Raw genomic sequence first — 27,451 nt, forward strand, 5'->3', positions numbered from 1 at the left:
CTGCTGCACAAAGGAAACAGAGTTATACATCATTGGATTTAGGATCTCTTTGCTTACATCACACTCAGATGAGGCAGAAGTAACCTACTGACAGTTTTCCTTTAATTTGTCAGACTTGACAGTAGATTATTATAAGATCAGTGTACAAGTGTGAGATATATGTCTCAGCTCACCAGGGTTGTATAAATCTGGATATCTTTGTCCGCATCAGTATAATACTGTACCTGTTGTAAAGAGATTTGATTCTTTGAAGTAATGTTCTTATTCGGTCACAAGATGTCGCTGTTGCCGAGGCATTACTCAAATAGTCTAATTCACCGCTCACTCAAATAGATTTCATGCGAATAAGTGTCAATTTTATTAAACAAATATGTGGGAGCCAAACAAGAATATATAGCATATCTAGTAGAAGCGATATAAACAGACTTTTCGGCTCTGCCAGAGCCTTTATCACTTTATCGCTGTAAATATAAAAGAAATATATCAGACATGTGAATCCAATAAAGTACAACACCATAAAGAAATAAATGAATAAGAAAATAAAAAATAAAAATAAAAAAATTGTCCCATTGAGCAAAATGACAAAAATATATACATAAGATCACAGTGGTATACAGTAATATGCACACAAGCATAGTGGACTGGTACCATATTAAGTTAATAATGAGAGAAGGGGTTACCTTAATCCAGAGCTGGATCATAGAATAGGGTGCAGAAGGGAGAATAGAACTCCCCAAGATGCCCAAGAAAGCAGCTGAAAAGAATAGTCAGATAGTTAGCTTCTATGTGCAGTTACTATAAGTCCTGACCATATAAGCCATAAAGTACCTAATGTTGCAGCGCTGTCCTTGCAATGGGTGGTTCACTAACGCTGCTAAAAGTCAGTAAAAAATGATGCATATAAAAGATGGTGGGTTGCCGTTGTCACAATAAGTGCGGCCATTAAGTAAAAAAAGCTCTACTTAGTCAGGAAATAAAAAGCGCTATCAATAGTAAATAAAGTACCTGGTGATATGCTGGTATAAAGCGGCGCTCCCGCGCCTGGCTGCAATGGCGGCGTGCACATGTTGTAAGCGTTGAGCATATTTATATGTTAGTCACTGGGGCAGCATCAGGCCGGAAGTGAGGAGTCCGGACCGGAAGTGACGTTGCGCTGTTATGTTAGTACTGCGCAGGCTCAGAGCCTGCGTCGTTGTACTGAATGATGTAAGGGTTGTCAGGGTAACAATTAATCAGGAAGTGAAGCAGCGTCTAGGTGATAGAACAGCCCCAGCACACGCTTATATAGAACCTCATGTAAGCCAGGCATATATATAGTGAAACAACATATGGAAATAATAATGAGGGGCACATATGTAATGAGAAGCTTATGTGGGTGTGTAGGAGATTGAAGTTAAGCTAATGGAGATATATATCAATAGGGGGATATATCAATAGGCTGAGTCAATGACAGAGTCCAGAGGGCGGAGCAAACTCACCTAGGGTGATAGCAAATTAGCGAGTCTGCAAAACAACAGAAAACAAGTTATTAATATTCATATAAGCCAATCTATCTCTCTATTAAGCCCTCTGGGGGCTAAAGTGTCCAACTTATGTATCCAGAAGGTCTCCCTTTGTCTCAGGAGCTTGACATGATCACCACCCCTCCTAGGACGGGGAACACGCTCAATGACCTGGAACTTAAGCTGCGCAACCGAATGTCGGAATTTAGAGAAGTGTTCGGGTAATTGTAGCCAATTCTTTTTGCATCTAATGGTAGACTTGTGACTAGCAATACGATCCTTTACATGTTGGGTTGTCTCCCCTACATAGAGGAGACCGCATGGGCATTTGACCAGGTATACTACAAAATTCGAGTCACAGGTATGGTAGCCCCGTATTGGAAAGGATTTACCTGTCCTTGGATGGGTAATGTTATCCGATCTAATCACATTAGAACAGGCTGCACAATTTAATCAAGGGAATGTGCCTTGACGACAGGTAGCAAATAATTTTTGAGTAGTGGTGGGCAACTTACTACCTATGTCTGCCTTCACTAATTTGTCCCAAATGTTGGTGGGCCGTTTGGTACAGATCAGTACTGGGGCTTCAAATGAATTGATATCAGGATAGGCCTTAGAAAGAAGCGGCCAGTGTTTCTTAATGATGGAATAGACCTTGGGCATCAGTGGATGAAAAGTATGAACAAATGGGACCCTTTCTCTGGGGTACATTAGGGGTGGAGGCGTTGGAGGAGCTAAAACCCGTTTCTTTTCATCCTCAAGCAACCTTGATGGATAATGTATGTCTCTAAACTTCTTGGCCCTAGTGTCCAATCTCTCATACGCGCCACTCTGTTGAATTGCGAACGTGGCAGACTATTCCTGGTAGCCCTAGGGTGACAACTTGAGTAATGCAAAAGGCTATTGCTATCTGTTGGTTTGCAGTATGAGGCTGTGTTCACACACAGCGTTTTTTAGCGGTTTTTACCGCGGTTTTCACTATAAAACCGCTAAAAATAAGCTGCACAGTCATTTCTATGCATTTTGCACTTTTTGTGCACATTGATGCGTTTTTTACTGCGAAAAAAACGCATCGCGGTAAAAAACGCAGCATGCACATTAATTTTGAGGATTTTTCTGCGGTTTAGGCTTCTCCCATGCTTTTAGAAACCGCTGCGGAAAAAAACGCATCAAGAACGCATCAAAACCGCGCAAAAACCGCCACGGAAAAATAGGTGCAGTTTCAGGGAAAGGATTCAGGTTTTTGTGCAGAAATTTTCTGCAACGTGTGCACATACCCTGAGTCTGTAGAAAGATTACCCTCACTGTCCTGTAGTACTCTTGTATCCAGAAAAGGAACTGATTCCGTGCTGTAGTGTAATGTGATCAAAGCTTAATATTTTTGGAAGTTGGAGTGGGTTTTTTTTAGATTTGGCTATCTTAGAAGGATATCTGTTTGTGCAGGTAATTATTATTGTGCAGAATTATTAGGCAACTTAATAAAAGCCAAATATATACCCATCTCACTTGTTTATTTTCAACAGGTAAACCAACACAAAATGTAGAAATAAACATTTCTGACATTCAAAACCAAAAAAAAGGGACCAACATAGCCACCTTTCTTTATGATGACACTCAATCTAATCACATTAGAACAGGCTGCACAATTTAAACAAGGGAATGTTTCTTTTCATCCCCAAGCAACCTTGATGGATAATGTCTTGTCCGCTGATTCCATTCAATTTTGTTTAGATCTTCTCAAACTAGTATTACACGAGAATTATTTTCTATATGAGGACACCTACTATATTCAGAAGTGTGGCACTGCAATGGGTGCGAACATAGCGGCAGCCTATGCAAATGCGTTTATGAACTTTTTTGAGATTAACCATGTATTTTCTAATGATCTATTTTCTCAATTTGCTCTAGGATATCATCGTTACATCGATGAGGTCTTCTTTATTTGGACAGGAACGACCAACTCCTTACATGATTTTCATTCATATCTTAATTCCATCTTCCCTCTACAACCACGGGAAGGGCAGTCTCCAATGAAGGAAACCACCTATGCCAAAACATGGTATCCATCCACAGACAGCTGTTTCGGGGTATTGCCCCTCATCAGTGTGGAGACTGCCCTTCCGGTGGTTGTTCCTTCCCGGTGAAAGACCTGGCTAGTCATTGCTTGCGTTGAGAAACAGGTGATGGTGTATCCGCGGCTGTTGATTTACATGTTTTTGCATATTTCCCATAAGGGATGGGGGCATTGCTCTAGCATCACTGCATTGAGAAACATGTGATGGTGTCTCCGCAGTGTTGGATGTTGATCTCCATGAGGTCACTCATCCTCATTTTCACAGTCTTTTACTAGGCATTGCTCCTACTAGCCAGTTTCCTACTCCACACTGATGAGGGGCAATACCCCGAAACTGCTGTCTGTGGATGGATACCATGTTTTGGCATTGGTGGTTTCCTTCATTGGAGACTGGCCTTCCCGTGGTTGTTCCTTCCCGGTGAAAGACCTGGCTAGTCATTGCTTGCGTTGAGAAACATGTGATGGTGTCTCTGTGGCTGTTGATTTACATGTTTTTGCATATTTCCCATAAGGGATGGGGGCATTGCTCTAGCATCACTGCGTTGAGAAACATGTGATGGTGTCTCCGCAGTGTGGGATGTTGATCTCCATGAGGTCACTCATTCTCATTTTCGCATCCCTCTTCAAGACATCTCACAATTTTTGACTTTTCAGAGTCAGTCAAATCTCTCTTCTGACCCATTTTGCCAAAGGAAAGGAAGTTACCAAATAATTAAGCACACCTTATATAGGGTGTTGATGTCATTAGACTACACCCCTCCTCATTACAGAGATGCAAATCTCCTGATTTACATAATTGTCAGTTGGCTTTCTAGCCTATACAGCTTGGAGTAAGACAACATGTATGAAAAGGATGATGTGATCAAAATACTCATTTGCCTTATAATTCTGCACACAGTGTATAGGCCCATCATACACTGGAGCATCATCCATGGGGCCCATCATATACTGCAGCATCCTATGGGGCCCATTATATATGGAGCATTATATAGGCCCATCATTCAATGGAGCATCATCCATGGGGCCCATCATATACTGGAGCATCATATGGGGCCCATCATATACTAGAGCATCATATGGGGCCCATTATATATGGAGCATTATATAGGCCCATCATACAATGGAGCATCATCCATGGTGCCCATCATATACTGGAGCATCATATGGGGTTAATTATTTATGGGGCATCATATAGGGTATGGAGCATTATATGGAGCACATATGGAGCCTATTCTGTAAGGAGCATTATATGGAGCCCATTCTGTATGGAGCAATAAATGGGGCCCATCATATATTGTATGGAGCTTTATATGCGACTCATTATACTGTATGGAGCAATATGTGGGGCTCATTCTACTCTATGGGGACCGTCCTATACTGTATGACACATTATTTGGGGACCATCACATACTGTAGCATTATGTGCAGCTCATCATATACTGTATGGAACATTATATGGGACCAATTATTCTGTATGGAGCAATATATGGGGCTCATTATTCTGTATGGCGCACTATGTGGTGGCCATACTACTTTACGGAGGAATATACTGTCCGGTTTTTGAGCTATTGTAGAATTTAAAATAGATATCAGTCATGTAATGTAAGAAGTGAAGTATTTGTCATTGCACTATATCAATATTTCTCTGCCGTATCGGAGCATCATGAATTGTGGTATGTGTTAAAGGGGCCCACTGACACTCTTTCACCGGGACACATGAAAACCTGGAGCCAGCCCTACCCCCCCACAACTTTAGCCAAATAACCCCCAGTTTTCAATGCGTAACTATTATTGTAAAGTAAATTAAGGTTGCCAAGCTTAAGTAATAAGAATTGATGTCGTTGGCATTGAAATGGGCACTGTAGGTGTGTTTATTGTCCTCCACTCCCTGACGACTTTGCTTCCCCATTGACTTGCATTGGGTTTCGAGTTTCAGTTGGACCTCCGACTTTTCCCGATAGTCGGCCGATTTCGTTCGACTCGACTTTTGAGAAAGTTGGGTTTCTTGAAACCAGACTCGACCCTAAAAAAGGCAAACTCACTCATCTCTACTAGTGTGTATTATGACCTTTTTAAATCAGAAATCCCACAAACCAGGCATTTATTACTCTTTTTAAGCTATGTACATTAGATTAAGTAAGGCAGATCTTGGAGATGTTGAAAGGATCTGCGATCAATAGAATGGCCAAAGTTGCTTCCTGAATTGTGTTACGATGAGGATGGCACATGTTCAACGCCAATCCCATTGTGCAAAGCTTCCACTGATAGATTGCGTGCTGTAAGAAATATGAAGCAGAGGCTTGTCTCCCTTTCACTTTTGGCATATATTGAAGGCGAGGAAATAGCAATCAAACCAATACCTTGCTAACAGATATAATATGTGTATGGACAGCTTTAGGGATAGAGGTTAAAGCCGTGCAATTGTCAGTGATTCTTTTTTTTCCTTTGTGACTTATTGTGCACTTTGAGTTTTTACTGTATAGCACTGAAGCAGCTCATACACTTTATGACAAAATTGTTGGACACTAAGTCTTAATAAGGTTTATAGTCCTACTGTCAAAGATGTGTAACATCCATCAGTCTGCCTTTACAATCATTTGTGAAAGAATGGGATTTTCTAAAGAGCTCACGGACTTCAGCCATGTCAGTAGAATAGCATGCCACCATTGCAACAAGTCAGATCATGAAAAATTTTCCTTTCTAAATATTACACGATCAAATAAAAATGCTATTAGTGAAAAGTAGAAAAGTTGGGGAACCACAACAACTCAGCCACGACGTGGTGACCATGTAAAGTTACAGAGCAGGATTGCTGAGGCACATAGGGCATGAAAGTGATCACTTTGTTGCTGACTCACAAAATCTGTATGCTAGAAGCTTTAACGGCATGGATTTAAATGGCTGAGTAGCTGCATTCAAGTCTTATTTCACCAAGTACAGTGACAAGCATTGGATGGGTGATATAAAGAACACCGCCACCGGATTCTGGGGCAGTGAAACTGTGTGCTTTGTAGTGATGCATCACTCTTCTCTATTTGACACTATGATAAACAAGTCTGAGTTTCGTAAATGCCAGGATAAAGTTGACCATCGACTATATTGTGCCAACTGTACAGTTTCCTGAAGGAGGTATATATTATATTTTTTTCAGCATTGGACATAGCTCCTGTGAAACAAAATCTTAACGCTTCAGCACACCAAGATATTTTGTGCCATTATTTGCTTCCGACTTCATGAGAACATTCTGAGGAAGGACATTTTTTTCTAGCACGATTGTGCCCCAGTGCACAAAGCAAGGTCCATAAAAGCATAGTTTTGTGAGATTGATGTGGAAAAACTTTACTGACCTGCACAGAGCCCTTACCTGAACCCTATCACGCCTTTGGGATGAATTAGATAGCAATTGTGAGCCAGGCCCCTCTGGCCAACTACACTTAGTATGAATAGGCAAAAATTTTCAGTCACACTTTTGTAAAAAGCCTTCCCAAAAGAATGGAAGGTGTTTTATAGTTCTAGAGGGGAGACCACCTCCATATTAATGCCTATGCATTTGGAATGGCATGTCATGAAAGCTCCTGTAGGTGTCCCAATACATATTTTCCATATACTGTAGTTATATATATTCCAACTAGCATTCACCAGCTTTAGGCTACACACCTACATTAATGTCACTATAAATTATTTTCATAGAGAGCTTTATGGTTCCTTTCATGGTCTCTATAATCACATTGCTTAGTAAATGTGCCTAAGACTTCTCTTTTTTACTATACATATGCACTAGCCTTACAGGGAGCACTGGTATCTTTACACTACGTATAGATTTATGAAGAGTGTAAGTAAATGTTATTAAAAAAATTGTAGTACAGATTTCAATGCACAATAAAGTTAGGTAGGAGACAAAAAGGAACTGACAGTGATGAATTCTAGATCCAAAGAGAAGATTGTCTTTTAACTGTAACATTTCTGATGAAGGTAGTACGTATTTTTCACCATCATTAATCATCTCGGTGGTTGCCATAGCACTTGATGAACTTAAGTTGCTTTCTGTAGAAATGGCATTGATCAAGAAGATTGCTGTTGTGGGTAATGTGGCACTTTGTGTTGAAGTCTGTGTTGTTGGAATACATGTAGAAGAGACACTTGTAGTTGTCTTCTGTGTAGTAAATAAACTAGTTAGTTCCCATGAAGTGCTTGCAAATGTAGATGGTGTAGACGGTGTGGCTGCTTCAGGGTGTGTAGTATAGACGGTTGATGTAGTTTGATGATTGCTTGTTGTGTCCATGATTGTAGTTGGCTGAGATGTTGTCCCTTGAATTGTTGTTAATTTTACTGTTGTAGGTTGGGTGGATGCAAGTTTTGAGGTTGCCATGAGTGTTGTAGCTTGTGGAGTTGTTAGTTCTCTTATAGTAGTTTGCATTAGGGTTGTTTTTTGAGGTGTTGTAGATTTTAAAGTTGTTGTAGGTTGTGAGGTTGTCTGTTCTGTGGTTGCCCTAGTTGTTGTCATCTGTGATGTTGTGACTTTGATGGTTGTTGTTTTGATAAAAGTTGTTTCTTGAGGTGTTGAAATTCTCAAAGTTGTAAAACCTGGTGTAAGCTCTGTTGTTGTAATGGTGGTGGTTGGTTTAAGAGTAGTTTTTCGAGTAGTAGTTGGCAGAAGAGTAGTGTAAAGAATTGTTGTTTTAAGTGTTGTAGGCAATACAGTTGTTTGAGGCCTTACAGTAGTGACCTGCGGAGTTGTGTGAATAGTTGTTGGATGAGTTGTGATAATGGCTGCTTTAGTGGTGGCTAGTGATGTCCTAGGAGTTGTTAAACAAATGAGTTCATGAAACTTTAGAGAGATGATTACTCTTCCTTTGAAGTTATCTGGCGATTCACACAATATGTCCTTAATGTCTTTCACTTTTTGTTTGTTATCATTAATCCAGTTGTGAAAATCTTTAAGGTTACAGTCACAATTCCAAGAATTATTCCTTAGATATATAATAGCAAGTTTAAGCACTGAATCAATTGGTTTAGGCATGATGGTGAACTTGTTGTTATTCAATCTTAAAGTCTTTAACACTGGTAGGGATGAGAACACATCATCTTGTAAGCTGCTGAGATAATTATGTTCCACATTGAGTTCTGTTATCTTACCAAGATCCGAGAACATTTCCTTGTTTAGCATAGTGATTTGGTTTGAGGAAAGCACTAACTTTTTCAAAGATTTAAAGTTATTGAATGCAGTAGCTGGAATATCAGTTAATTCATTCTGGCTCAGATCAAGTTCTATAATATTTATACCATCAGTTATCTCATCTGGAAGCGTCTTCAGTTTATTTGCATTCATTTTGAGTTGCTTTATTTTATTTAACCCAAATAACATTTTATTTGGAAGCTCCTCTAATAGATTTCCATCCAAAAGCAATTTTTCAAGATTTGCTAAATTAGCTAAAAAATTTGAGGGCCACAATTTTATTCTGTTGTTATTCATATTGAATTCAGTCAGATTTTTATTATTGTCCAGCAATCCTTGAGGAAGTTCTGTGAGCTCATTTTCATAGAGACGAAGGACTTTTAGGTTAGGTAATTTATTGAATATGTCCACAGGTAACTGAGTCAGTTTATTTTTTGCTAGATGCAATATTCTGAGTTTACCAAGTGCATCAAAAATGCCTGGAGGAAAAGAAGATAATTTATTGAGATTTAAGTAGAGTTCTTCCAAATTTTGCAGGTCATCAAAAACTCCTTGGCCCAAAGAACTAATGTTGTTGTATTTAAGAACCAGCTTCCTGAGATTACTAAGATTGCTGAAGACTCCAGTCTTTATTGCATGCAAATCTGCATTTGCAGATATCTCCAATTCAGTAAGGTTTTGTAAGTTATCAAAGGCACCGACTTCTATTTCGCTAATTTTATTATTCATGAAGTATATTTTTTCCAAGTGAGCCATGTATTTGAATGCATCTTTTCTGATAGTCGAAATTCCTGTTTGCACTAAGAAGATTTCCGTTGTTTTTGAGCTAATAGATTTAGGTACGTCAGTGATGGTTTCCTTCATGAAGACTTCCTGGTAATCTTTGGGGCAATCATACACAACTTGACAGTTTGTAGTTGAAGAAAATGTCACATTAATTGCTCCAAGTAATGCCAGAAGGTGTAAAATCAAATGCATTTTATGTCTGTAAAAAAAAAAAAAAAAATTGGGTGTTAGTCTTAGGTTTGCTTTAAACATACTGTAGAGTTGACAACCGTCCATAAATTTCTGGATGGTCTGTAAAACTTGTACATTTTCTTCATTAAAAAAAATTGCAATGTTAAAGGGAATCTGTCACCCTTTTATTGGACTATCAGCTGCCGGCATTGACATCAGGGGCTTATCTACAGCATTCTGTAATGCTGTAGATAAGCCCCCGATGTAACCTGAAAGATAAGAAAAACATGTTAGAATATACTTACCAGAGGGGGCGATCCGGTCCAATGGATGTCGCGGTCCGGTCCAGCGCCTCCCATCTTCATACGATGCTGTCCTCTTCTTCCCTTCCTCTAGTAGCTCTGGCGCAGGCGCACTGCTCAGTCCTGTTGAGGGCAGAGCAGAATACTGCAGTGCGCAGGCGCCAGACCGCTCCCGACACCTGCGCACTGCAGGACTATGCTCTGCCCTCGACAGGGCAGAGCAGTGCGCCTGCACCGGAGCCACTACAGAAAGGGAAGAAGAGGACGGCATCGTATGAAGATGGGAGGCGTCGGACCGGACCGCGACACCCATCGGACCGGACCGCCCCCTCCGGTGAGTGTAATATAACTCTTTTTTTCTTATCTTTCAGGTTTCATCGGGGGCTTATCTACAACATTACAGAATGCTGTAGATAAGCCCCTGATGTCAATGCCGGCAGCTGATAGTCAAAAAAAAGGGTGACAGATTCCCTTTAATGATTTTTTTTAAAAGTTGAAATAAATTATCATCATTTTACAGATTTCTTTAATTACTGCAAAAGTCCTTATATCAGTATTTTGAGCTACAGAGGAATACTAATTTTATTCTTAATGGTTTATTTTTGTTTTCCATAGTATTCATAAATAATGCTCCATGATTTTTTCCAGAATACACAAAAATTTAGGTTGGCAACCCTTTTGAACAACACATACATTTTACACTGTTGAATCATAAATCTGCACCAAATCTAAGGAAAATCCACATTTTGCTCCGTTTTGGGGGGTGGATGTCACTAATGACATTTCTGAGTAGACGGGGCATACCGTGGATTTCTATCTATGCACTATGTGAATTGGTTTTGTTAACAACATTAATGAAAAATTGCTTTCCAGCTCTGCCATCAAAAACCATTAGGTTCACGTGAGTGTATAAAAAATCATTCAGAGTTTAATCCAGAAAACTTGGATGAGTTTTTTCTCACTTGTCATCAGCAGCAGCTATGAATCATTTACAGTTTCCTTCCTATGTTACAGAAATGCAATGAATCTGTAAAAATCACTAGAGATGAGCGACTTTGCCTTTTTTCAGGTCGAGTCAGGTTTCACGAAACCCGACTTTCGCAAAAGTCGGGTCGAACGAAATTGGCCGATTATCGTGAAAAGTCGAAGGCCGACTGAAACACGAAACCCAATGTAAGTCAATGGGGAAGAAAAGTCAGCAGTGAGTAGAGGACAGGAAACACACCTAGAGTGCCCATTTTAATGCCAAAAACATAAATTCTTATTCCTTAAGCTTGTCAACCTTAATTTACTTTATAATAATAGTTAGGCATTGAAAACTGGGGGTTATTTGGCTAAAGTTGTGGGGGGGTAGTGCTGGCTCCAGATTTTCGTGGGCCCAGGGCCAAAGAGTGTCACTGGGCTCCTTTAAAACATGGCACAATTCAAGATCCTTTGATACGGCAGAGAAATAGCGGTACAGTACAATGAAAAATACTTCAATTCTTACATCACATGACTGATATCCATTTTAAATTCTCCAATAGCTCCGAAAACAGATAGTATATTCCTCCATACAGTATTATGGCCACCGCATAGTGCACCATACAGAGTAATGAGGCCCATATATTTCTCCATACAGAATCACTGGTCCCATATAATGTTCGATACAGTATATGATGAGCTCCACATAATGCTACAGTATATGTTGCTCACCATAGATGAAGCTCCAGTGTCTTATGGGCCCAAATAATGCTCCATATATAATGGGCCCCATTTCTAATGCTCCAGTGTATAATGGGCCTGTAAATGCTGCTCCAGTGAGTGATGCCCACCTTTGGAATGCTCCAGTGTATGGTGGGCCCCAGATATCATTCTCCAGAGTATCGTGCTCCCCAAAAATTGCTCCCAACCTTTAAAACAATTAAATAAGTCTCCTCGCTAGGGAATCCCTGTACTCTGGACTCCTCGTCGTCCCCATCTTCCATCTCTCTGCACTTGGACTGTTTAGGCAGAGGGCGTACAGACGTGATGTCATCGTGCTCTTTGACCAGAATATCACTGTGAGGAAAAGTGTTTGGTTTCCGGGGGCAGTATGGTTGCAAAGCTGAACCTTAAAGGAATGTCCAGAAGGGCACCACCAGGAGTGAAGCCTGCGGCTTAATTGGACTCAACATGGGCAACCTCAACCATGCCATCCACAAAAAAGTTGCACAGATTGCAAGCTTAATTCCATTAACGAACGAGAATCAGGCATGCCCCCGCAGTCCGCGTCCAGCTTACTAGAGGGACACGCGAGGCTCTGGCACGCGAGATCGGCCAATAACAGGTCTGTCATGCCCTTACAGTACATGTCCGGGGCTGCACGCGTGCAACAATGAAAGGACCAGCGTTTATCGCTTACAGATGCAGATAACATGCTGAACCCCGTTAGTGATGGGGATCTGGGATTACAATTCTTCCCCGCGAACAAGCATTTCCCAGTAAGTGCAGGTCAACCATAATTCCGGAATTAGGCCTAAACGGCATTCCCAGAAAGAATGTGAAAAAATTAAGTGTCCAAACCACAGGTGTTGTAGCTTGCTTAACAGCTGGACTCCTCTGCTGAGTAGCACACAGTTCTTACTTAAACAGGTGGCATAGCTTGGTTCATGGGTGGCCAACTCTGCTGAGTAGCATACACAGTTACTAGGCCCAAAGTATTAAGTGGTGTAAATGCAGTCAAAAACTGGTTCTGTCAAACAGGTGGCATAGCTCGGTTCACGGGTGGGCTCCTCTTCTGAGTAGTAGACACAGTTGCTAAGCCCAAAAGGATTTTCAGGACAATATGTGGTAAAAAATTATTAGAAACACACACGGTTTAGCTCCTTCACAGGTGTACTACACCGCTGGCTACCAGACACCTCTACTATGCCCTAAAACTGTCTATTATCATTGAAAACCATTATTAATGTGAAAAAAAAGATATGCTTTTGTTTAACGAAACGTTCTCGAACGGAAACTCGAACAGCTGAATTTTAATCAAAGTATTGTAGTTCGACGAACGGATCTAACACCGCCGAAAACAGCTAGAATTTGAACTTGGCCAACAGTTCCACTCAAACACCACTCATCTGTAATCAGGAGGCAGACTCAGACGGTCTCAGGCACAGTATGGATTCGACAAGATTTCAGAAAGTTGTGAAAGGGTACAGCATCACCGGATAACAGGTATATATAGCATAGTTTAAACATTTAAAATCTCCGTGTTTATTTCCGGAGTCCGACAAAGACACTCACAGCCTCAGTATGGATTAGACAACAATCTAAAAAGTAGAAAAAAGGAAATGCTTTTGAAGCGTACACCAGTATACACTGTTGGGGTATTTTTAAATCTTCATATATATTTCTGTCTCAGTAAGACAGTCCAGACTCTCCGCAAGAGGAAACGAGATGGATAAAAGTACAGACACAAAGTCGAGTGATTGCAGAAATTTAGGAATTACTAATCAGGGGAAAAACTCACGGGAGAATTCTCAGAGGCGATGCTGACCCTCAATTACTTTGTGTGTGGAGACAGCGAAAACAGTTCTTTGTGAAGAAAGGGTTGCTGTATCGCAGTACCGTTGATCCCATCACCGTTACTCATCTCCATCAAATTTTGATCACAGGGAGAGATGTAGACATGGTCCTCACTGCCTATCATTATCTGTCAGGTAACTTTGGAGTGCAAAAGACAGAAGCCACAGGCTGTAAGCGATTTTATTGGATTGGCATGAGAGGGCACATTTAAAAATGTGGGCAGGAATGTCACACATCTGTGAGTAGGAAAACTGTGAAATCTGATGATAAACCACCACTGCATCTCATTGTGAGTCGACGTCCATAATAAATGGAAGCCACTGATCATCTGGAGCTAGAGTCCGGCCAGCAGGACAGGGCATAGCTACGTCTTAACCATCATCTATCAGTTCACCAAATTTGTAGTGGCAGTCCCAGGGAAAGATTTGACAGCCCAGACTACACAGCAGAGGAGAAGGGAGAGGTAAATATTGCAAATGCTGGGGCCCTGTCCAAGCAAGGGGGTCCACTCGTGGGCGTCGGTACTGGCACTGGGCCCCTCATAGTACGCCAGTGTGTCTGACGGCGGGTGTGCACCCCCACAGTCAGTCGGCCCACCCACCTGTCCAGGGCAATGGCACTTGCACGGTTACGTGCGCTAGGTGGTGACCCCGGCCATGGGGGGGGCAGCCCAGTTAAGGAGGTTTAAAAAATGGCATATGTTGATGTTGGACATTCAGCAGCTGCAAATGGAGGAATTGGAGAAGTCCGAGGAAGAGGAGGACAAAAGCGAGCCATTTTTCTGGCAACCTATGTGTCATCAGGGGAAGGTGGGACAAAATCCTTTGAAACCCATGCATGGTTCATTTTAATGAAGGTTAGATCATCAACATTTTGGGTCGACAGATGGGTCCTTTTTTCTGTCAGGATTGATCCAGCAGCACTGAAGACTTTCCGATAGCACACTAGCAGCAGGGCAAGCAAGCTTCTGTAAGGCATATTGTGCCAATTCAGGCCAGGCGTCAGGTTTAGAGGCCCAATAGTCAAAGGAGAATGACCTGTGAGGGAGAACATCGATATGGGACGAGAAGTAGTTTGTAACCATAGTTGACAACTGCTGTCTCCTGTCACTTTCAATCAATGCAGTATTACCAGTCGTGTAAGCGGGACTTGAAAAATCAGTCCACAACATGGTCATGAAACCCCTGTCTCCAATGCCACTTCTGATGTGTGCACCACGAACACCTCTTCCATGTTGCCCCCTACAGCTTGTTGGAGAACCATCACTGCTGCTGTGTGCTGGGAATGCCTCAAATAAACGGTTTACCAGAGTTGCTTGTTTGTTAGCCAATATTAGGTCAAGATTCTCCTGTGGCATGATGTTTTGGAATTTGCCTTTATAGCGTGGATCCAGGATGCTGGCCAACCAGTAGTCATCATCGTTCATCATTTTGGCAATGTGGGGGTCCCTTTTTAGGATCCGCAAGGCATAATCTGACATGTGGGCCAATTTTCCAGGTGTCAGTGATGCACTGTGAGTGCTGGGTGGAGGAGCACTTTCTGGCAAATCCACATCCCTCCAGTCATGCACAAACCCTGTACCAGACCTTGCCACGCCAGCATTTTCTCTTGCCCCACGAGAAGCATCCTACTCCCCTAAATAATCATCCCCATCCTCCTCCTCCTCTTCTTCCTCCACCTCGTCTAGGAGAGGTCCCGGAGCAGAAAATGGCTGACTGTCATCAAGGCTTCCCTCCTCCTCGTCCTCATCCTCCTCGGGTGCAGACGCCTGCTCCTCAATGTGCATCAAAGTATGCATGAGCAGACACATAAGTGGGATGCTCATGCTTATGATGGCATCTGCTGCGCTTACCAGTCCTCAAAACACTGCAGGACTTTACAGAGGTCTTTCAGCTTCAACCACTGCACACCCAACAACTCCATGTCTGCCCTCAAAGTGCCTGGCCGTGTATCCTCCCACAAATGCATTACAGCCTGCCTCTGTTCGCACAGCCTCTCTACCATGTGCAGGGTGGAGTTCCACCTTGTTGCAATGTCGAAAATTAGGCAGTGCTTGGGAAGTTGAAGCAATCGCTGCAGCTTCTGCATACTACTGGAGTGTGAGCACAGTCTTTGGACCTTCTGGAGCAGGCCTGTTAACTCCGCATAATTATTGAGGAAACACTGCACCACCAGGTTCAAGGTGTGAGCCAGACAAGGTATGTGTCGGAGTTTTGAAAGGGCTATGGCTGCCACAAAATTCCTGCCATTATCACTAACTAACTTGCCTGCCTCAAGATGTAGACTGCCTAGCCATGTTTGTCGCTGCAAGTAGTCGGCCAGTACCTCCGCGGTGTGTCTGTCGCCCAAACACATCATCTTCAAAACAGCCTGCTGACGCTTACCACTAGCTGTTCGATAGTGGGACACCGAGTGTGCAACACTGGCAGTTGCGGATGGAGTGCTCGTGCGACTGCGCTCTGTGGACGAGCTTTCGCTTCTGGAGGAGGAGGAGGGTCGAACGCCTACATCCAACTGTTTCCTATAACATGGCCTAGGCAGCACTGTCCCACAGCCGCTGTCCCCTGTGGACCCTGCATCCACCACATTGACCCAGTGCGCAGTGATGGACACGTAACGGCCCTGGCCATGCCTACTGGACCATGCATCTGTTGTGAGGTGCACCTTTCCACTCAGATTGCTTGAGTGCATGGACAATGTGGTCTTTCACATGAAGGTGGAGGTCTGGGATGGCTTTGCGAGAAAAGAAGGGCCGACTGGGTAGGTCATAGTGTCGTACTGCGTAGGCCATGAGTTCGCGGAAAGTTTCGCTTTCAACCAACCGGTAGGGCATCATCTCTAACGAGATTAGTTTGGCAATGTGGGCATTCAAACCCAGTGTACGCGGATGAGAGGATGAGTGCTTTCTTGTCCTACTCATAGTCTCTGGTAGGGTGAGCTGGACTTGAGAGCTGCATATGGTGGAACTAGCGGTGGACATGACGGACTGAGAGAGGGTTGATGATGGTGATGAAGTTGGTGTTCTTTCTGATGGCCTAGATTCAGTCTTTCGTAGGAATAACATTGTAATTCCCTGACTGCTTTGGCCTTGCGACGACACCTCAACATTTGCTGCTGGTGGTGTGCTAACCGGTGGGCTTACAGTGGGGGAAACGATGTAGCGTTGCTGACTACCTTCATTGGGAGCAGTTGCACATGTGGTACATGAGGTTTGGTAGTCCGTCCATGCTTGCAAGTGCATGGTGGTTAAATGTCTAAGCATGCAACTGGTATTCAAATTTCTCAGATTTTTTCAGCTAAAGGTCTTTGCGCACTTCTTACAGATAACCTTTGCCTGACCATTAGCATTTTGTTCAAAAAAGTGCCACACTGCACTCTTCCTACTATGGAAGACATTTTGAGACCTTGCATGCTGTGCTAATTTGACCGTCTGGCCTAGCTGTCCTGCAACTCTTTTGGTTTTTGTAACCCGTTTTTGGACTGCTCCAGGCCTGCCAGATAACAGCTGTTGCGATGTCGATGCCTGCTGCGGATGCTCCTCCTCCTCTTCTGAGCTATTGGCAGCAGCACCCTCTTCCCCCAATGGATGCCAATCTGGGTCAACAACTGGGTCATTCATCACCTCCTCTTCAATGTCATGTGCACCAGATTCTGGCTCAGTACACTGCGAGGACAATGTAGTGCTCTGAGTGAATGTACCAGCAGATAAATCTAGCAGTGGCTGTGCATCAGTGCACTCCATGTCAGATTCTTCTTGGACTGGGTAATTCACGATTTGACTTGATAACCCAGGCATGGTATGTGAAAAGAGCTCCATGGAGTATTCTGTAGTGTGGCCTGCCGCATCCTTTACTTTTGGTAGGGGTGAAGGACACAAGGAAAGGTGTGGTTCCTGACCATGAGCCTCTAATGACGACTCAGTGCTTTTATTTTTTGAAAGTTCAGAAGAGGAGGCGATAGAGCTGGAGGCTGTCAGCAATGTAAGCCAAAACTTGTTCCTGAAGCTCCGGCTTTAAAAGTGGATTACCTACTCCCAGAAAAAGGAGCCTTCGAGGCCTTGTGGAGCCAGACGATGACGCATGCTCAACACCTCCTGCATTAGGTGCTATTGTGCTTTGCCACTACCAGCAGATCCACCACCACCACCAACACCATCATTACCAGCTGGTAACCCCCGCCCACTTCCACGACCTCTTCCAACACACTTCCTCATTTTTTTGGAAAATGTACCCAAAATACCACCAGCAATATGGTACTGTAAAACAAGGTACAAGGTGTATATACAGTTGTGGCCAAAAGTATTGACACCCCTGCAATTTTGTCAGATAATACTCAGTTTCTTCCTGAAAATGATTGCAATCACAATTTCTTTGGTATTATCTTCATTTAATTTGTCTTAAATGAAAAAACACAAAAAAGAATGAAGCAAAAAGCAAAACATTGATCATTTCACACAAAACTCCAAAAATGGGCCAGACAAAAGTATTGGCACCCTCAGCCTAATACTTGGTTGCACAACCTTTAGCCAAAATAACTGCGACCAACCGCTTCTGGTAACCATCAATGAGTTTCTTACAATGCTCTGCTGGAATTTTAGACCATTCTTCTTTGGCAAACTGCTCCAGGTCCCTGATATTAGAAGGGTGCCTTCTCCAAACTGCCATTTTTAGATCTCTCCACAGGTGTTCTATGGGATTCAGGTCTGGACTCATTGCTGGCCACCTTAGAAGTCTCCAGTGCTTTCTCTCAAACCATTTTCTAGTGCTTTTTGAAGTGTGTTTTGGGTCATTGTCCTGCTGGAAGACCCATGACCTCTGAGGGAGACCCAGCTTTCTCACACTGGGCCCTACATTATGCTGCAAAATTTGATAGTCTTCAGACTTCATAATGCCATGCACACGGTCAAGCAGTCCAGTGCCTGAGGCAGCAAAGCAACCCCAAAACATCAGGGAACCTCCGCCATGTTTAACTGTAGGGACCGTGTTTTTTTCTTTGAATGCCTCTTTATTTCTCCTGTAAAGTCTATGTTGATGCCTTTGCCCAAAAAGCTCTACTTTTGTCTCATCTGACCAGAGAACATTCTTCCAAAACCTTTTAGGCTTTTTCAGGTAAGTTTTGGCAAACTCCAGCCTGGCTTTTTTATGTCTCGGGGTAAGAAGTGGGGTCTTCCTGGGTCTCCTACCATACAGTCCCTTTTCATTCAGATGCCGACGGATAGTACGGGTTGACACTGTTGTACCCTCAGACTGCAGGGCAGCTTGAACTTGTTTGGATGTTAGTCGAGGTTCTTTATCCAACATCCGCACAATCTTGCGTTGAAATCTCTTGTCAATTTTTCTTTTCCATCCAAATCTAGGGAGGTTAGCCACAGTGCCATGGGCTTTAAACTTCTTGATGACACTGCGCATGGTAGACACAGGAACATTCAGGTCTTTGGAGATGGAATTGTAGCCTTGAGATTGCTCATGCTTCCTCACAATTTGGTTTCTCAAGTCCTCAGACAGTTCTTTGGTCTTCTTTCTTTTCTCCATGCTCAATGTGGTAAACACAAGGACACAGGACAGAGGTTGAGTCAACTTTAATCCATGTCAACTGGCTGCAAGTGTGATTTAGTTATTGCCAACACCTGTTAGGTGCCACAGGTAAGTTACAGGTGCTGTTAATTACACAAATTAGAGAAGCATCACATGATTTTTCGAACAGTGCCAATACTTTTGTCCACCCTCTTTTTTATGTTTAGTGTGGAATTATATCCAATTTGGCTTTAGGACAATTATTTTTGTGTTTTTTCATTTAAGACAAATTAAATGAAGATAATAATAACAAATAATTTGTGTTTGCAATAATTTTCAGGAAGAAACTGAGTATTATCTGACAAAATTGCAGGGGTGTCAATACTTTTGGCCACAACTGTAGTATTGGGGAGAATTTGAATCTCCCTACAGACTTGAGGACACTGAACTAATATCTCAGGCCCAGTGTAGATTACACCTCAATAAAACAGGCTGAAATTGGATGGTGTATAAAATGTCTATATAGGACTGGGGAGAATTTGAATCTCCCTACAGACTTGAGGACACAGAACTAATATCTCAGGCCCAGTGTAGATTACACCTCAATATAACAGGCTGAAATTGGATGGTGTATAAAATGACTATATAGGAGTGGGGAGAATTTGAATCTCCCTACAGACTTGAGGACACGGAACTATTATCTCAGGCCCAGTGTAGATTACACCTCAATATAACAGGCTGAAATTGGATGGTGTAAAAAAATGTCTATATAGGACTGGGGAGAATTTGAATCTCCGTAGAGATTTTAGCAAGCTGACAATGATGCTCTCAGTCCCAAGTATGGCAGCAGGCAGCCTAATAAGCAGGACTGCTGCACACAAAAGTGTGGGAAAATGAACGCTTGGTAACTGGGCAAAAAAGAGGATGAAAAGTATTTTTGCTTTTAAAAAAGCAGTTTGCACAGCAGTGTGAAAACAGCAATGCAGCTATCAGGGAGCCTTATAAGGCAGTCTAATATCCAACAGAGCTGATGCACCAAAATATAGCCTCCCCTTGCACTGCACACTAACTGGTGTTGTACAGGCAAAATCGTTAGCAGCAGAAGCAGTTTTATGTATCTTCTTCCCTGCCTAACGCTCTCCCTACAGAATCAGCAGCAGCAGCAGCTCTCCCTATTCTGAGATCAGCAGAGGTAAGATGGCGGTCGGCGTGCACGCCCTTTTATAGCCCCTGTGATGCCACACAAAGCAAGCCAATCACTTGCATGCCCTTCTCAAAGATTGTGGTGACCGCTGCCTATGTCATCGCATTGCCCACAGTGTGCGTCCTCCATCATTGGCTGAAAAAGGGCGCTGGAAGCATCTTTTGAAACGCGACTTTGGCGCTCTGGTCGCCGACCTTATGGCCGACCTCACGCTATGGTGGGGTTTCATTTCATGAAACCAGACTTTTGCGAAAGTCGGCGACTTTTGAAATTGACCGACCCGTTTCGCTCAACTCTAAAAATCACGTTATACTGTGGCTCCATATGAAATCTGATTTTTTTTGCGCATCCATACACTTGAATGGGCGCATCTCATCTGATTTACGGAAGACACTAGTGCATGCTGCAATTTTTTTAACACACAGATGCAGTCAACTATACTGCCTCATTTAACAACACTGGTGTGGTCCGTTTTTTTCACAGATAGCACCCAGACTGAAAATGCTGTCATGTGAACGAGTAAATATATTTCTAAAGTTCCTACTGATATGAAATTCTCACCAGATGTAGATAACAGCCCATCCACTCCACATGTATTTCTGCAGCCATTTTGAGAATTGAAGACTAAGCAAAGGACAAAAATAAAAAAAGATGTTGAAAGAAAGGTCTATTCTCACATAAGACCCATTGTGGGCTGTAGAAGGAGAAAGCAGTCCAAGAATAAAGCTATGCTGATGCATAACATCTAGAAAAAAGACAGCATCATCCCCATTACACAAAACTCATATATAGCATGTATTACTCACATATACACGTCTACTTATGAAAAATCTGAAACTACTAGAAGGTTGCAAAATTTAAAAGGAATGGGCACTACTTAAAAACTATTTTGTGAAAATGAGTGATACTAAAGTAAAAACTATATATACCGTATTTTTCAGATTATAAGACGCACTTTATGATCCCCAAAATTAGGGGGAAAATGGGGGTGCGTCTTATAAACCAAACACGGTTCTTACCAAGGGGTCAATTCTGCGGGCCCGGAGCTCGGGGTATTGCGGTGGTGGTGGTGGTACGGCGGCAAGCGGTGGTGGTACAGCGGCGAGCGGTAGCCCTGCTGCGGCATATGGTGGCCGCCATTCTTCTTCCGGGCTCCGGCTTCTCACTCAGCGCAGGCGCAGATGGAGGAAAGCCGAGATCTCCATCCGCGCCTGCCTATACGCGTTGTCTCCAGGAAAATGGCAGAGGATGAGGAGCAGGCGCAGATGGAGAACTTGGGAGATGAGATCTCAGCGCCAAGATCTCCATCTGCGCATGCGCCATCCAGGAAGCCATTTTTCGAGAGTCCACTGCATAGTAAACAGTGCGGGGGCTCTGGGCTTTCACAAAATGTAGGTGGAGCTCCCACACCACCGAACATCCGCAGCGCCACTCTTGACCCCTCCAGCTGCGACCATGGGACCCTGCTCCACTGCGGCCTGCACCACCGAACACCCGCAGCACCACTCTTGCCTCCTCCAGCTGAGACCCTGATCCACTGCGGTCTGCACCGCCGAACACCTCTTTCTCCCAGTCTGGGGTACACAGCATTGCCCCACTCCTGCCTCCATCAACAGCGACCCTGAAACCATAGCCACCACCCCGGTAAGCAATAAGATACCTGGATTGTAAGAAGCACCACTATTTTATAAAAAAAAAGTTTTTTTTTCCTATTTTTCTCCACAAAATTTGGTGGTGCGTCTTATAATCCTGTGCGTCTTATAAACCGCAAAATACGGTACTCAGCTACTGGACACATACTCCGCATCTGAAGTCCATAGAGAAGAAAGTGGGGTTTTCTAACATAAAGGGGTTTTACCATGAGCAAAGTTCATTTTATCAATGATTTAATCAATAGATCTCTAAATAATAATAAGTTCCACTATTGAATGTGTTTAAATAAAATGTTCCTGTGCTGAGATAATCTTATAAATGTGCCCCTGCTGTGTACTGTGTAATGGCCGTGTCTGACCGTACAGGGATCTGGTGTAAGCATACCACATCTCCTGGGCAGGGGAGTAAGAAAAAGAGTATACAGACAATACAGCATGGGATCACAGCTAATTCTGTATTTGAGGTAAAACATTGCTTAAAAACAGACAGGGAAATATTTTGCCTCACATAAAGAAGCAGCTGTGATCCCATGCAGTAATGTCTGTATCCTCTTTTGCTTCCTCCCCTGCCCAGGAGATGTGGTTTGATCGGACCATGTTGCAGCAGTACAGACACAGCCATTACACAGTATACAGCAAGGGAACATTTATAAGATTATCTCAACACAGGAACATTTTATTTAAGCATATCCAATTGTGGAACTTATTTTTATTCCAAGATCTATTGATTAAAATGTACTTTTTTCATGGCAAAACCCCCTTTAAGGTAAATCTTAATACTTGTAAAATATGTCTTTAAATATTTAGAGCATTGTTTTCCACTAGTGATGCTGTGCAAATTGTTTCATCGCCCATTTGCCTAAGAGTTTTTAATAATGCAGGTTTATTAATTAATCTAACATGCAAATGTCCAAATAAGGAACCCATTGGCAAAGTGTTATAGAAAAGTCTAATGTAGTATGTGACACTGAAGTAGAAAAAGATGTGAAGAAATGCTTATTTATATACAGTGGCATGCAAACATTTAGGCACCCATGGTCAAAATTGCTGTTATTGTGAACAGTTAAGCAAGTTAAAGATTAAATGATCTCTAAAAGGCCTAAAGTTAAAGATGACACATTTCCTTTGTGTTTTAGGCAAAAATATATATATTTTCATACTTTACATTTTTAAAATTATAAAAAGAAAAATGGCCGATGCAAAAGTTTGGGCACTCTGCATGATCAGTACCTAGTATCACCCCCTTTTCAAAGTATCACATCTTGTAAATGCTTTTCATAGCGAGATAAGAGCCTTTCAATTCTTATTTGAGGGATTTTCCTCCATTCTTCCATGGAAAATTTTTCCAGTTCTTTGAGATTCCTGGGTGGTCTTCCATGCAATGCTCTTTTGAGGTCTAGCCACAGATTTTCAATGATGTTCAGATCAGGCGACTGTGAGGGCCATTGTTTAACCTTCAGCTTTCACCTCTTTAGGCAGTCTATTGTGCATTTTGACATGTGCTTAGGATCATTATCCATTTGTAGAGGCCATTCTCTTAAAAAAATCAGCTTTTTTATAGATAGTGTTATGTTTGCATCAAGAATTTGTTAAAATTCCATTGAATCCATTCTTCCCTCTATCCGTGAAATCATCCTCGTGCCATTGACAACCGCAAAGCATGATTAATCCACCCCCATGATTAATGGATGGTGATATGTTTTTTTCTGAATTCTGTGACCTTTTTTCTCCACACATACCTTTGATCATTGTGGTCAAAGAGTTCTTTTTTAACCTCATTAGTCCACAGGACTTGTTTCCAAAATGCATCAGGCTTGTTTAGATGTTCTTTTGCATGCATACTTCTGACTCAGTAGAACAATATACCACAACTCCAGAGTCTGCTAAATCTTTCTGAAGGTCTTTTGCAGTCAAGTAGGGTTTCTGATTTGCCCCTCTAGCAATCTTACGAGCAGCTCTCACTGAAATTTTGCTTGGTCTTCCAGACCTTAGCTTGACCGCCACTGTTCCTGTTAACTGCCATTTCTTAATTACATGTCAAACTGAGGAAATTGCAACTTGAAAATGGTTTCCTATCTTCTTATAGCCTTCTCCTGGCACAAAGTTAGAGGAAGCTTGTTTTTTATAAAGCTGGGAAATTTGCATCACCTGGCATTTCCTAACAAGGATAATGAACAAGCCATTACCCTATCAGGCTAATTAAGGTCTGAAACCTTGTTCAAAGTTATATGAAATCTCCAAGGGTGCCCAAACTTTGCATCAGCCCATTTCCTTTTTAAAATGTAAAAGATGAAAATATTTTTTTTCCTAAAATACAAACAAAATATGTCATCTTTCACTTTAGACCTTTAGAGATCATTTCATATTCAACGTGCTTAACTGTTCACAATAACAGTAATTTTGACCAGGGGTGCTCAAACATTTACATGTCACTGTATGGGTCAACAGGGACTCTTGATACATAACTCGGGATCATCCTATTTGCACATGCGACAAGAAAGGTTATTGTAAAGCTCTAGCTATCAGATAGATGTTTGACTTATGACACATTATGAAAAGAACATTCTTATGAAAAAGATTCACTTTTTGAGGCCAACAGGTATAATGAGGTGCAGGGCAGTAGCTGAGGGCAAGGTACTCATCTCTTATGCCCTGGCACGTTACATGAGGCTGGGTGTGTAGACTTGTGCTGTGGGGGCGGTATGTCCTCCAGGCCGCATATAAACAATGACTTGGGTTGGCCATGACCAAGTGTTTGACAGTTCAATGAGGGAGACCACAAGTCAAAAATAAAATGTTTTACTCTACGATAACTTGGGGGTAGATTATATACAGGAGATAGCCGACACATGACTTGATGAACGTTTCCTTTACAATACAAAGCATTTTCCACACATAGTTTCAGTTCCTTTCTCTTGTTTGGCCTTTACCTTCAACGTTCCTTTCTGATTCTCCACAGCCCAGCTCAGTACTACAGTCCAGTTAGCAAGAGACCTATTCTCAACCCACCTTCTTTCACCTCAAGGGAACTATATTGCCAGTGTAAAGTGCCAGTGGTTGGTAGTCGTGGATAAGCTGCTGCTCCTTAACGCCCTGGCACTTTATAGGAATATTATGTCCCAGTCACAATTTGCCATAAGGTGTGGGGTGTATGACATTTACTTGTAGGGCTTCACAGTCTCAAGGCCTCCACCTTCTGGAACCGCCTCACATAACTCAGAAGAAACCTAGTTCATTTCAATACACAGTTTACTGGATAGTTCAAGTTCATAAGATTGCAACACGCAGTATCGGGCACAACATTTGTTGTTTCTTGCTTCCTTAATGCAATGCATTTTCAACATTACTATATGTTCTTCCTAGACTATCTCTACGTTTGCTGGTTCTGGCAGCCCTCAAATGTTTCCGTCCAACACTCAGGATCCACTGCCTTCACTCAGAGCTGCCACTAGGAATTTGGGGGGCCCATACTGGCAAAATTTTCGGGTCCCCCTTGAGACTCTGCCCAGGCTCCACCCCTTGAACTGTCCACAGTCCAACCACTCTCTCTTGGAAAAACTCCATGTCTCACCAATCACACATTAACAGTTCCCTTCACCATATCACACATATAACCAGCAGCTTTTGATTTGGCCAAAAGATTTTTTAAGCTGCCACACGACAAGGTAGACTCTTTTGGCCAAGCTCTACTCTACCTATTAAACATTTGTTAAAATATCCAATACAATTTGGTATATTTTTATTTATTTTTCAATTTTTAAAATGACCAATAATATCACGTACAGGGGACAAATGCCACTGCACCATGACCAGACACTATATTACCACCACATAGTGACCTATAATACCACATACAAGGAACAAATACCGCCACACCTTGTCCAGACCACATATTACCACCACAGTGACCAAATAATATCACATACAAGGGACAAATACCACCACACCATGACCAGACCACATATTACCACCACATAGTGACTGAATTCTACAATACTGATCAGTAATAAAAATACACTAATATCACCATAAGCCATTGTACACAGGAGATCTGTACTTAGTATGCAGTGTCTGTGTAAAGGTAATACAGTGATCACTGGTGACATTGTACACAGGGCCGCTGTATAAAGTATACAGTGTATAATGTCAGTGTATAGGTAACACACTGACTAACTAGTGATGTCTCTAGGTGAAGTCTTTCATCTTCATCCAGCACAGACCACAGTCACTTTTTTCAGCCAGGGCTCATCTCTGCAGGAAATAACACAGTTATCTAGAGCACTCCTTGCAGAACACATTACTTATTTGTTTCCCAACTTCTACACTACACCACATGAAGAAAAAAAGGCAACATAGTGTCACTCTGCACAGTAACAGAACCACCATTGAAAACAGTATCCTCAAAAAATAAAATAAATACATCACTGCAGTAATAATATCCCTTAATTAGCCCCTATGATAATATGATCCCCCATCCTGGCAGTCGTGTCTCATTCCTGGCTCCAGCTATATGTTCTCCCATCCTGGCCCCATATGTTCTCCCATCTTACCCTCATGAGTATCCATTCTGCCCCATATGATCTCCCCATCTTGCCCCATCTGTCTCCATCGTCTCCATCCTGCCCCATGATCCTGCACGATCTGTCTCCATCGTGCCCCATGATCCTGCACCATCTGTCTCCATCCTGCCCCATGATCCTGCACCATCTGTCTCCATCCTGCCCCATGATTCTGCACCATCTGTCTCCATCCTGCCCCATGATTCTGCACCATCTGTCTCCATCCTGCCCCATGATCCTGCCTCATCTGTCTCCATCCTGCCCCATGATCCTGCACATCTGTATCCATCCTGCCCAACTGTCTCCACCCTGCCCCATAGGTCTCCATCCCACAACATGTCTCCATCCTGCCCTCTGTGTCTCCAATCCTGCCCCCTGTGTCTCCAATCCTGCCCCCTGTGTCTCCAAACCTGCCCCTTGTGTCTCCAATCCTGCCCCTTGTGTCTCCAATTCTGCCCCAGTATTTTCAATTCTGCCCCCGTGTTTTTAATTCTGCCCCATGTCTCCAAACCTGCCCTGTGTCTCTAATCCTGCCCCCGTGTCCCCAATTATGTCCCCAAGTCTTTCATCCTGCCCCCGTGTCTCCAGTCCTGCCCCCATGTCTTTCATCCTGCTCCCATGTCTCCAATCCTGCCCCCATGTCTCCAACACTCCAATCCTAAAATTTTGCATTCAAATTGTCACTTCCGAGCCCTGCCATGCAGCCAAACAGTGGTTTTCCCCACATAAAGCATATTGGCATGCTCAGGAGAAATTGGACAACAAATTTTGTGGTCCATTTTTCCAGTTAGCCTTGTGAAAGTAAAAAAAACTTTGGGTCTAAAGTAAAATTTTTGCAAAAATATTCATTTTTTCTTTCCATATTCTTAAAATTCCAGTGCAGCACCTGAAAGCTTAATAAACTTCATGGATGTAGTTTTGAGCACCTTGAGGGGTGCAGTTTTTAGAATGGTGTCACTTTTGGGGTATTTT

At 42.6% G+C, this 27,451-nt stretch overlaps 1 protein-coding gene across 2 annotated transcripts in view; it reads right to left on the bottom strand.

Annotated features, from left to right (window-relative positions):
* Window positions 1-334: 334 nt before the first annotated feature.
* The window catches only part of LOC141092494 (uncharacterized), a 29,593-nt gene continuing 2,476 nt past the window's right edge, over window positions 335-27,451 (bottom strand). Inside the window, exons 2-5 of one of the 2 annotated variants that reach the window (XM_073578680.1) lie at window positions 8,713-9,737; window positions 1,479-1,503; window positions 681-754; window positions 335-461 (exon numbers count right to left, since the gene is read on the bottom strand). In XM_073578680.1, the coding sequence (XP_073434781.1) occupies window positions 682-754; window positions 1,479-1,503; window positions 8,713-9,730 (1,116 nt within the window). In that variant the 5' untranslated portion in view covers window positions 9,731-9,737 and the 3' untranslated portion in view covers window positions 335-461; window position 681. Of the gene's footprint in view, window positions 462-680; window positions 755-1,478; window positions 1,504-5,618; window positions 9,738-27,451 lie in introns of those variants that run through there. The other variant, XM_073578679.1, reaches the window with a different exon arrangement.

The sequence above is a fragment of the Dendrobates tinctorius genome, unplaced genomic scaffold (assembly GCF_039654945.1).
Source record: "Dendrobates tinctorius isolate UK_male_01 unplaced genomic scaffold, ASM3965494v1 ptg000060l, whole genome shotgun sequence".
NCBI classification, from domain to species: domain Eukaryota; kingdom Metazoa; phylum Chordata; class Amphibia; order Anura; family Dendrobatidae; genus Dendrobates; species Dendrobates tinctorius.